This window comes from Scomber scombrus, chromosome 14 (genome assembly GCF_963691925.1).
Source record: "Scomber scombrus chromosome 14, fScoSco1.1, whole genome shotgun sequence".
NCBI lineage: Eukaryota > Metazoa > Chordata > Actinopteri > Scombriformes > Scombridae > Scomber > Scomber scombrus.
The window spans coordinates 27631595-27644829 of NC_084983.1; the positions used below are offsets into that span (position 1 = coordinate 27631595).

The 13235-nt window shown below is 39.2% G+C and overlaps 1 protein-coding gene across 1 annotated transcript in view; it reads left to right on the top strand.

Moving 5' to 3' along the window:
• Positions 1-12552, top strand: part of arl10 (ADP-ribosylation factor-like 10) — a 28484-nt gene extending 15932 nt beyond the window's left edge. Inside the window, exons 3-4 of the mRNA XM_062433324.1 lie at positions 6508-6683; positions 12379-12552. Of these exons, the coding sequence (XP_062289308.1) occupies positions 6508-6683; positions 12379-12552 (350 nt within the window). The remainder of the gene's footprint in view (positions 1-6507; positions 6684-12378) is intronic.
• The last annotated feature ends 683 nt before the right edge of the window (positions 12553-13235 follow it).

Consider the following 13235-nt stretch of genomic DNA (forward strand, 5'->3'; position numbering starts at 1 on the left):
TGGTCACACTGAGCCTGATTGCATCCTGATACTCAGACTCAGAGCAGCAACCCACATTTAGCTTTTCTCCTTCTTATCTAACTTACAACCATTTCATTCTGCACCTCAGCTTGTTGAGTGAGCAACTGGACAAACATTCGCCGGGGGGAAAAGTAAATAGCAATAATCCCTTGTGTACACATTAAATGTTGGCAGAGCTGGTTTCAGGTACTCTGCACATTTCAAACTGAATGAACTGCAAGTCTACTAACTACGTCATTCCCCTCGGAGGTTTTAAAGCTTTATTATCTGATGGTTTTTTATGACTCATGTAACTGTTTTTATTCATTCTTTATTGATTGTAGCTGTCTGGTTGTTTCTGTTAAAAAGAGATCTCAAATCCGTGAGACTACCTTATAAAATAAAGATTTAAATTAACTTCACTACAACAAGCTGGACTCTATTGTCCAATCTTTTCGTGTCTAGGTGACTAATGGGAACAACAGTTTTTGAATCTGGTCCAGTATTGAGTGAGAGTGCTGCAGCCAGCAGCTGGGAAACAGTCTGCAGTGAAATCCCAAGGAACAATAGCTCTCCATCAATATGCATCCACCAGAAGAGCTTGTTTTTTGCCACCGATGGGCTTATTTTTAGTGTCTGACAACATTAGGGAAAACAAGGTATAAAGCTTGATTCGGTCCGTTTGTTATTGTGTCTAAGTCTCGCTCAAGATGTCTTCTTCTGAGATCTTTTGAGACTTGAGTTTTTGTCTAATTATTCAGCCATGACAGAGTCTCCTTAGTGGCAAAAACAAACAACAGCTGTTAGTGGACGTACATTGATGTGGAGTTATTGCCCCAGAGGATCACATTACTGCCTGTAAGCGGAAGGTAAAGAAAAACATTTCATTTCTTTGTATGGCCTTTTTAATAATGCACTCAAGACACGTATGGGTCAATGATGGTTTTATTTCGTGTCCATGTGGTTTAGTCAAATTTAAAGGGTTAAAATGTGCATAATAAACGTATGAATAACTTGCATACAGCATCAAATTTCTGCTTTTAATCCATTTTGAGAGAATATATTAGAGGATTATGGCAAAAATGTCTAAGTGGTGTAACCATAAAAACTTTATACCAAATAATTCAACTTGCTTAAAAACAGTAAATTGTCAATAAAACACCATATCAACTAGTTTGGCATGATCTTACATTATAACTTTTATATTAAATAAAGGTAATGGAATACAATTGTTCTAAATATTACATTTACTCTGGTAACCATGGAGATCAGGAACCATTTACATGTTTTAAATGAAGTCATTATTAGTATAAGTCCACTTAAATACACTGGTGGTGGATAAAATATTGAATATTTATCATTCTTTTGTGGTTACACCATTTGACAACCCTTATTTATCACTGAGCCTTATAAAACCAGTCTGAGCCTGTCAGTAGCAAAACCACAAACACTTTTAGTGGACATACTGTGATGGAGCACCATTGGCCTGTCGGGATTACACTGCATTTCATTTCACAGATTCTGGCTGCAGCGCTCTCGTTCAATACTTTACCCATTAGTCACTTATTCACAAAAACAAAAATACTGTAGTTTCATGTTAAACAGCATGTATAAATACCTTAAAATGTCCCTTGACACTGGTTAGACGTTAGTTTTGGTCATTGCTCTTTTCATGAGACACTGTCTTCCCATGACCAGAGACCTGAGAGGCTGCATAATGAGCCCATATAAGATAAATAGGTAGTGTTGAACTGTAAATCATGCAAAGATATTCCAGTAAAACCCCAGAATATGACTATAGAGCAAATGGAAATGTGCAGCTCATGCCCTCCTTTAATATGCAGGGAAATCCGGGATGCAGTTTTTTCAGTTTGCATATGCGTCCACATCATTCACATGCATAGGGCTGACTGTCTGCTGCGTGTGTGTAAATGTAGGTGTAATAAAGGAGGTCTGTAGAGCAGCTGCATGAGCATCCTGCTGACTGTAGGACACAAGCTGCTAACCCTGCTGAGTGTCAGGTCCATCCTCTGCGTCACATCAGGTAAACACATATTTATTGCTGCCACATCACATCAGCTAAAGATACATCACTACCCAGTTTCCTAGCAACATTCTCCATTAAGTCCGGCACTAATGAATTCTTGGTGTGTGTGGTGACGCTCTGCTGAAGACTGAGGCGTTGAGGACCTGGAGTCATACCCGCTGGAGTGTGAGCGGTGATTCATTTGGCCGCAGAGTGATGTCGGTCATTGCAGCTGCAGGGCGGGTCTACACAGCAGGATGAGGATGATGATGATGGTGGGAAATTAAAACCTTAAGTCACTTTGAAACTTTCCCATCCACTGAAGGTGGTAGCTAGATTTTCTTACAAACATATCTTTCTTTCTTTATGACGCCATTTTTCATCATAATCAAGTAATCAGCATGGCCAGAAAAACCTGTTTGGAGGCCATGGGGCAAAAATGTGTCATTGGGCCCCTACTGCCCCCCACATACATGTCCAGAAAGTCCAGTGTAACCAGTACTCCTATGATATAATGACAATTTGTCTCAGTTTGTGTCACTTTTATAAAGCACAGCGTTATTTTCGATTATGAACAACGTAAGAAAAATATACTACAACATGGTAAAACTTGACTTTAGCATTTATAATCTGTATATGAATAATTAGTAAACAGTTTATAATGCACTATAATGTACGGAAGCATATTGCATTCATTCATTTTCCTGTTTTTCTGATGAACAAGATACCACGTAACCACATATACCATCTATATGACTTAAAGACAGGAGTATCTCCCAGTGTCTCAAACCCAAAACAAAGTAAAACTGTGTTAAACTAAACAAGCGGGCCATGTTTACATCCATTAAATCAGGTTCCCAAGAAGGGAATGAAAGCATCTGTTGAGGTGTATATAGTGTCTGTTTTGACTGTTCCTTCTTCCCTCCCTTGCTTCCTTCCGTCTGTCCTTCTTCCCTCCCTCCTTCTCTCTTTCTTCCCTCCTTCTCTCTTTCTTCCCTCCCTCTCTCTTTCTTTCCTGCCTCTCTTTCCTGCCTCCATCCCCCTTTCTTCCTTCCTTCTGCCCTTCCTTCCTCCCTCCTTCTTTCCTTCCTTCCTTTCCTTCCTCCTTCCCTCCTTCTCTCTTTCTTTCCTCCACCTACCTTCCTTCTTTCCGTCCTTCTTTCCTTCCTCCCCTCATTGTTTCCTTTCATCCCTTCCTTCCTCCCTCCTTTCCTTCCTTCTTCCTTCCTTCCTTCTTCCTCCCTTCCTTCCTTGACTCAAGGACAACAGGAGGGTTAAATAACCAAAAACTGTTGAAATACACTTTTGCAGACACTTTCATATTTAAAAAAAAGAAGGACATATGTTTTCAGTCATGGCCACGAAGGGACCTAACAATGCAGAACTCGCTTTAGTTGATATTGTATTTTAAGTGGAGAACATTCCCAAACAGAGGCAGAGTGTTCAAACAGCCTCGGCAATCAATCACTCAACCAATCAACCATCAGTCCACAGAGCAGGATAACAAGCTCAAGATAACACCCACCCACTGCCAGATGTAACTCCAAAGTCCAAAAGTAGAGACATAAAACCTAACCCTGTAAAAATAACACAAAGGAGGAGCTGTACAATTTCATTTTGCTCACAGCCTCTCGCTTGACATATCATGACTGGAGGCAACAGGAAAAATAGATTGGATCAATTTCCCCAGCAGGGAACCATGGACATAAATAATGGCTGAGTGCTGTCTTAATCTATTTCATCCTCACTCAAAAAACTAGATGACAGATTGTCTTATTTGTGTGGAGCACATCTGAGATTAATCTGCAGCCAATTTGTGTAAAGGAGAACATCTAATCTAATTCTACTTATCGATCCGTCTGCTTTATTTGAAAGTAAAGCAGAAAAGCCCTCGAGCGATGCACTAAATCAGGGTCATGTTACTGTTTCTCTTCAGCTTACAATACACAATACACTGTTGTTTCTTCAGCTGTTTAATAAAACTGATATTTTTGGAGAAAATAGGCCCCTCAGGGAGTCAGATAACACATCACTCCTTTGTATTAAACTCTAATTTAATTATGGAAACCCTCCAACTGGGAACACCTGCTGTGCCACAGTTCACAGGCTGGATCCTCCGCAGTGTGAATGATTCATTTCAGGCTGATAAGAACGGTCGTCTTCCACTTTAGTCCAGACTGAAATATCTCAACAACCACTTCATGGATTGCTGTAAAAATTGGTTTAACCATTCGTAACCCCCAGAGGATGAATCCTGCTGACTTTGGTGATTCTCTGATTTGTGCTCTAGTGCCAGCATGAGATTGACGTTTGGTGGATTTAGTGGATTGTCGTAAAATTTACAACACAAATTCTCTAGAGGATACACTTCAACTACTCGAATGATCCTCTGTGTTATGGAGAATTTGTCAATGGTTAACCTCATCAGTGGGGAGAGTAGCCAAGAGTCCAGGATGTCTTACACTGAAAATGTTTATTGAAGCTTGGGCAAGGAGAACAAAGTATTATCAATACAGGAAACTGTCCTCCATGGATCGTCTTTAAGCCTTCACTGATAGCACCATGAATACTCTATGTCAATAAATGGTCATACTCAATGCATCTACAGTATATGGAATTAGCCTATTGGTTCATTATTCTACAAACAAGAACACACAGTTACCCATCTGTGGGCCTGATTTACTCAAGGTTTGCGTGTGTAAAAACGTGTGCAAACTTGACATCACACGCAAAAAATATGCAAGCTGATCTACTAACGCAGCGCACTGAGGTTTACGTCTATCAACTGTGCAAGATAGTACGAGCTGTCCATTTAGTAGTTTATCATAATGAATGTAATAGGAGGCGTTTCAACCCCAGTGTGCAAAATACAGGGAGGAGAAAATGTAAATATGTTATTTAGCACACGCATTGTGATTTACCAAACCTGAAGGTATTATTTCTGACGGTAACTGTGTATATAAATAATACCTTTGAAGGACAGGTATTAACCTGCTGTTACTATGGAGACGACGAGACGGACGCACAATGACAGAATACACACAGGGCGGAGTTTTTTTCCACCCGTGTTAATATTTGTGGTTTTACTAACAGCATTGACTTCGTCACTAATACTCTCCCATATGTGGGTTTTTCTGGTAATATTAGTTGTTGTTATAACTCAATATATTAGTTAACCTCTTCCACTAGAACCTGATCACATTTCATTTTGAGCTTGCAGCTTTCTGCTCGTCCAAACTCTCCATTAAGACACAAAACCCTCATTTAAATACTGCTGTCTGCACCAGTTGCACCTGTTTTCATTCACAGTTATTCTCAGTAGATCACCTGCAAAACGCACACAAACTAAACACACAATCTATTGCACTGTGCACACAATTTAGTACCCACTATTTGTGATCTTAGTAAATCAGGCCCCGTGTGTTTAGGGAGTCAGACAGTCATATCATCTGACCGTGACCGTTATCAAAGGGACTCCTGCTTTCCCCAAAACACCACAAACAGCTGCCTTCACCGTCTCAAGGAGATAAACAGTATGTGTCTCTGCTAAGATGATAGTGCTGCCTTTACTGTGTCCTCAAGGCCCATGCTTGGCCTTAATTATAGAACATTCCCAAACACACAGATTTTTTCTCTAGTGCCAGCAGCAGGTTAAGGTTTTCACTTCTACTGTGAAATATCTCAACATCTTCTTCATGGATTGGCACAAAGTTTGGCTCACACGTCCATGGTTTCTAGATTAAAGTATCCTAATGACTTTGGTGGTCCTCTGACTCTTCCTCTAATGCCACCATAAACTTTTCTAATTAATTATTGAAATATCTTGACAAATATTGGATTGATTGCTGTGAAATGTCGTTCACACATTCATGAAGCCTCAGAAGATGAACTGTAATAACTTTGATTTTCTGCTTTTTCATTATTTGTCCAGAACCTCCCAAACTTATGAGATTCCCATCAGCCTCAACTTAGCTTTGTGTTTACTGCTAATTCACAAATGTCACTGAAACAACATGGTAAACTTAATGCGAGCTAAGCATCACCATGCTCACATTATCACTGTATCCATGTAAGCATGCTGACATGAGCATTTAGAGAGAGACACTAGCATCATGGTTGTTTTAGTCTCCAAACAACACTAAATGGAATTAGACCATGTTGACACTTAGCTGGGGAAACCTGATTTAATAGCTAGATTCGTAATTGTTTTGCATTGATGAAACACAGGAGAAAAGGTTAAGATATTCTGTTATAAGGTGATTACAACAACCCCATTTTAGTGAAACTACAACCCAAACTTGAAGGTGGAGATTCATTCTTGACCCCGAGAAAAAAAATATACTGAAACATCACTAATATTTGAACATTTCCCACACATGTAACCAACGCCTAAACATAAAAAAAAAGAAAGATTTTCAAAGAGTTCACAGCAGAAATTCTGTATTTTATGATTATAACCCTTTGCATTTTCTCCTCTGCAGTCGGTGGTGGGGAGGACCTGAGGCGGTACTGGTCCGAATACCTAAGCAGGACTCATGTTCTGGTGTACGTGGTGGACTCCTCTGACCGGAGCCGCCTCCCTTTGGCTAAGACTGAACTGCACCGCCTCCTCAGGGTGGAGCCTCAGCTGCCTGTCGTCATCCTGGGAAACAAGCAGGTAAACCAGATGTCCTGAAAATCTTATACAGGTTTTTTTTTGGCATGTTTTAACCATAGACTGTATATAAGAAATGGACGTAACATCCATGACGTCACTCATTGGTTTGTGGACTGCTGCTCGGAGGCCAATAGTATCGGATCTGAGCAGTGCCATCTTGAAAATTTCAGTTGCATGCTGGGAAAAATAAAAAAACAGATTCTACTTATATGGGCATCAGGAGGAGCATGAGGCGCCCTCCTGAACCTGTGAACCAATCAACCTGTCAATCACGACGTAGCCACGCCCTAATGCATACCCTGCTTTATCGTCGAATATAAAATCAGGGAGGCCAAAATGTCCCAAATGAACATCATACTGCATTGAAGAAGGCTTTAAACTAGCGATTGAGACCATAAACACATTTTGAAAACGTTTACTGAGGTTAGAAATCAAGTGAGAAGTTGGTGAATTCTCCATTGACTTGTATAGAGACGGAAGTCCTTTTGACACCAAAACGGTCGCCCCCTGGTGGCCTTTTGATAGAATGCAGTTTTAAGTTACTTCCTCGTTGGCATCATTTCAGAGGACTGGAACTCCCCGTCTGGTTTTAGCCCAATCAGTACTAGAGCCCGACCGATATATTGTGCAACCGATATTATTGGCTGATCACAGATATATCGGTATCAGTGTTGGTGCCATCTGATATATGCCAGAAATTTATTTTAAAGATATTCAGTCAGCTTTTTATGTATATTTAAACCTTTTTCCTAATTAAAGTGTAAATATTCAATTCATAGTGAAGTTTACTGTTTCAGAGCATTGAAAGGTGACCTGGCCAACAGTGAAGCATAAACATTGGTACAATAACTACAAACAACATAAACAGACGTATAATCCCCAACACGCTACAGACGAGTGAACACAATATCCAGATTAATATACAGGACAAGATTATGGACAAAATCCAGTTATGATACATGAACTGGAACAATTACATCAGATTGTTTTTCTCTGAGAGAACAATCTCGGACCAAGAGTATTATTCTCTCAATCCTTTAAAATTGACTTAAATTCCCCGACAGTAATCAGCTCTGACTATCTCAGGTCCGTCTGTACATTGTTCCAGGAGGAAGGGGCGGCGTATTTAATAGATATTTTCGGGGAACAAGCCTCAGGCTGTATTGCTTTTGGTTTTTACATTCTGTATATGGGTCAGTGGTAGATAAGGGTTGGAAGACAAGCAATTCAAAAATATCTTAAAAAATAGTTTTAAAAGCAGCATCAGGTTTGTTAAAATGTACATTTAGTATTTTTGTTGGTTTTATATCATTTGAAATGACATTTGTACCATTTTTTTACCAAAAGTAAGACTGAATGCTCCTGAAAATGTCAAATGGTGTAACCACAAAAGAATGATAAATATTACATATTTTATCACCTACAGTGTATTTAAGTGGACTTATACTAATAATGACTTCATTTAAAACATGTAAATGTTTCCTGATCTCCATGGTTACCAGAGTAAATGTAATATTTAGAACAATTGTATTCCATTACCTTTATTTAATATAAAGTTATAATGTAAGATCATGCCAAACTAGTTGATATGGTGTTTTATTGACAATTTACTGTTTTTAAGCAAGTTTTATTATTTGGTACAAAGTTTTTATGGTTACACCACTTAGACATTTTTGCCATAATCCTCTAATATATTCTCTCAAAAAAAAAGCAGAAATTTGATGCTGGGTCCACAAAAAAAGAATGTGTGCAAGTTATTCATACGTTTATTTACACATTTTAACCCATTACACTTCAAACTAGCAGGCAAAAAAGGCATAAAGTGGTTAAAAAACACTAAAGGCTCACAAGGAATACACTAAATAATGCTTGAACGCTGTCACAAGGGAGCAAGACAAACTGGAACAGAGGGCAGAAAACAGATTATATACTCTACAGGGAGACAATGAGACACAGGTGCAACACATTAGGGCAGGGAGGTAATCACACAGGCAGGAGGTGAAGGACCTGAAACGAGACGAAGAAGAGATGAGGATCAAAATAAAACAGGAAATATAAGCCAAGAAACAGACTGAGGCATGACATATCCATCTCTTTAGATACTGTATAAAAAGCACAACCCCCATTATCCAATAAATAAGTGTTTCCTTGCCTGGAGGGAGCTTGGAAACAAGGCTTACAAGGTTCAGTCAATAATAATACCTGTGAGACATTAAAAATCTAATAATGTATAGCAAGATATTAACACTTTACAACAACAATAATAAGCAGCCGTGATAACAACTTGTTTAAAATTGGCAAAAATATAAAAGTAAACAGTGGAGTGTCTTATTATTTAAATTAAATACTCACCTAAAAGCCATCATACTCACTGCTGAACTGGTGAAAACCCTCAGAAAGATACTGAAGTCTAATTCTAAATAAATATATCCTACATGAGGTTAAACATTTTTAAGGTAAAAGCGGAGAAAAAAAAGGAGAAAATGCTTCGGAGCGAGTTTGATTCAGAGTATTTCTTCATCACTCATCCAGCAGAAATGATCCGTCAGGCTCCTGAAATAAACATTTCCACATTTCCTCCTCGGCTCATATTTCTTCAGCCCGCGCGGCACTAGTGGAATAATACATGACGCTTGAAGGGAAGCAGGAGTATTTGTCACATCTACTGTCAGAGCGCTGCGGCTCTCATCCGCTCAGTGACTCCGGGTTAACTGCATTATTATCAAGGAAAAGGAATCTGTGATAAAAAAAAATACTCCTTGTTAAAACATGCAAAACAGGAGGCATTTAAATCACTATAGTTGTGAAATGATCACTCTTCCTTCCCTATTTTGAGATGAATAATAGGACCAAAAAAATATGAATATTTTATAAAAACATGAATCGAATAGTATAAAGACTTTCTAAACCTTGCTTATTGATATGTGAGTTTCCATCCAGATTTTCTCTTAGGGCCGACTTTTCTGCCGATATCCGATATACCAATATTGTCCAACTCTTAATTTCCGATACCGATATTTGCAGGCTTTTTACACCAAAGTGGTAACAACATAACATCTCTCCTATTGTGGAATTAACACATTATGCCTAATTTTATTGTGATGCTCCACTGGATGCAAACATAAATGCAACATGGCTTTCCACATGTAAACACTGTCTGTGCAAAATAAGAGAACAACTTCAACTTAAGTTATGGAAAAAAGTGCCAATATGTAACTGCCATATTTATTATGCTGCTTTGCAGTCATTGTAAATTGCAAATTTACTATCCGTAGGACACACTTGGAAATAGTTCCAAACCACAGACATAAGCCCCGTTATTGGAGGCGGGACCTTTACAGGAAGTCCTCTCACTCGGTCCTCTCAGGTGTTGTGTCTCCAGCAGAGTAGGACCCAGATAGGACCCAGATAGGACCCAGATAGGAGCCAGATAGGACCCACCGGACTCTGACGATAACGTCACAGAGGCGACTCGCCGAAAACATAACAGAGAAAATGACAACGAGGAGGTAAACCTTTCTGGTTTGTGTGTTCGTGTTCATGGCGGTGGACGCTATGAACTTGTTGATGTCCGGACATCCCTAGTTTTAACAGCTCACTGTACTAGCTAAAGGTTTAGATATAATAATTATATATTTGTGCCACAAGCACTCAATTTCAATGTTCAATGAAGTATACTACCTTACTGTGAAATGATAATGCAACTTTGACACACATAAAAGAGGATACACTCTTTACTGTGATGGAAAACCAATCTCAAACAAGTTTAAGCATGTTGAAATCAATGGAAATCAATAGCTGCCTTTATTAAAACATTCACCCAGCTAAAAAATAAACCTGCTTTAGAAAACTGGAGCAGAATCTGTTGTCTCTAAGATGATCAAAGTGCCTTCAGCCTAAAGTCTAAAACCTGTGTCGTGCCGTGCACATGACGCAGGTGAAAGTAAAAGCAACCCTGTCTTCAGTAGGAGGAGCTCTTCTTTGACAGTGATAGTGTTTTTCACCCACCTCCACTTTCTTCTCTGCCTCAGCACACTCGCTCTGCTTTAACAGTACAATAGCGTCGGCAGAGTCTGTGTGTTGGGAAAGAAAAACGAGGCGGACATCTATAGACTGTAGCCTGGGTTGAATGGTTTTGTGTAGGAGGGTAGCGTTAAATCCACTGTCTTCACACACAGAGAGAAGTTTTGATCAAAACTGAGATACCAACCGTTTGAAAATATGACACGTAGTCGTTTGTAATGGCTTTAAGTTCATAGTAAATTTACTCTGAACCTGTTAAGTCAGTGTTTTGTGAGTTGGAATATGTGTGTTGGTTATATCATAATGTTCACCTGTGTCTATGTGGATATTATACTGTGGATGTCATTCCTTGATTACAAACTACAGACAACAAACAACTATAATTTTTTTCTTTTGGAAACAGTTAAAAGGTACAATTAAGGTTTGCATTGTGTTTTGACTATGAAACCTTCACCCCTCATAGGCTTGAAAGGAGGCTCTGAAAGTTGTAGCTTATTGCTTTATATAGGTTTTTAGCTCAGGCTCACAAGACTTACAACAGACTCCAATGGCAAAATGTATTTCCATAATATAAGCTTCTGTTTGCTCCCAGTGTTGCATTTTTTCTTATTTTAATTTAGTGCAAATGCAGGTAACTGTGCTAGTGACAAACAAAGAGGCGTATTGTGGCCAAACACTCATATTTTCTCCGTATCTACCAAAACGTAGCTAAACACGACTTCTGTTTGTTGTTATATAATAGTTAACCATGCTATATGCACCATGTGCTATTGCTAATATCCACTAGCAGCTGCCAACAGGTCCACGCTAGAGACAAACTAAATGTGTGTATAACTATATTTCGGCTAACCACTCATATTTTTTGCCATAGTTGCCAAAACACAATGAACTGTTTTCATTTGTCACACACAAGCACATTCGCTTCCTAACAAATGAAAACAGCTAACTGTGCTAGCAACAAACTAAAGCTGCATTTACAACTATATTTTAGCCATTTAAACACACCTAAATACAGCTTATTTAGTTGTTAGCAACTATATTTTTGTCAAACACAGCTTCTGTTTGTTGTTAGTTTGGCTAGCTCGTTGTGTTTCCTGTGTAATCAATAAACTAGCAACAAGCAGAAGTTTTGAATGAAGTCACAGCTTTTGTTATCAGTATAGTCAGATGTTTGTGTCCAATGTTCACAACCAAACTAAGCTAACGTTATTGTGCGGGACAAAGGAAGATAGCTACCCATAGTAGCAACCAAATATGAGTGTTTAGATGATACTAATCATACAGATTATATTTTACCTAATTAAACACTTATTTTTGCCACATTTGCCAAAACAAACATAAACACAGCTTCTTTAGTTATTTGGCGGCAGCTAGGTGCAGCTAACTGTCAAAACTGAGTCAAACTATATTTCTGTCAAACATACCTTAACATAGTTCCTGTTTGTTGCTAGTTCACAACCAAACTAAGCTAACGTTATTGTGCGGGACAAAGGAAGATAGCTAACTATAGTACCAACCAAATATGAGTGTTTGGATGACACTAATCACACAGATAGATATATAACCATAATTATAAGACACTGTTTGCTAAATACTGTCCAATAGTTGACTGTACTGCACACAATACTGGTTAAGTTTATTACGATGTTGACCTGTTTCTTACTCTTTGCAGGATAAACCCAACGCTGTGACCGTGTCCGAGCTCCATGAAGCCTTGTCTCTGGGCTCCGTGATCGAGGACAGGAAGTTGTTCCTCTTGGCTGCCCAGCTGGCATCGGAGGGAGCCCTGAGGAACTCCTGCAAAGGTCTGGAAACCTTCCAGGACCTCCTGCTCCAGCTTGTCTGATCTCACCCCCCCCCACGGAGTAGCAGAGGAGGAGATGGAGGGATGGAAATGAAAGGAAGAAATGGCTAGAAGATATCTTGCCCCCTCTTCTTCCTCCTACTTGTTTAAGCTTTGGTTCAAAAGGAGGAGGAGGTGATGAAGTTTGCTGTTTGAAGAAGAGAAGATTGAGAAGATGCCAAGTACCTCCTCCTCCTCCTCTTCGTCCTCGTCTACTTTTTAATTATTTTCAAACTACATCATTTAAGAAAAAGCTCAATCCTCCTCCTCTTTCAGCTCGTCGTGTCATCTCACACTTTTTTGTCTGGCTTGTCTTGTCTTACTCACCGAAGAAGAGGAGGTGAAGAGAGGAGGAGGAGGACGAGGACAGATGGTGGGACAGAAATATGAGGGTTTGCTCGACTCCTGCCAGTGACTCAGACTTCGGACTAGTCTTAAAGTCGACCTGTGACGGGTTAATTTAAGCATGTAGATTACACTGTACATATATAAATGTAATGTCAGCTGTCGAGTCTGTGGATGCTCATACAGATTGTCGTCCGGTTTGCTGTAACTTGAAAAAACATTTATTCTATTTTATTTTATTTTATTTTATTTTATTTTATGTGTGATCACAGAAGTCAGCAGAGCAGAACAGGCAACATTGAGGGTTTTCCAGGTTGGAGCCCTCTGAGACTAAAACTGCA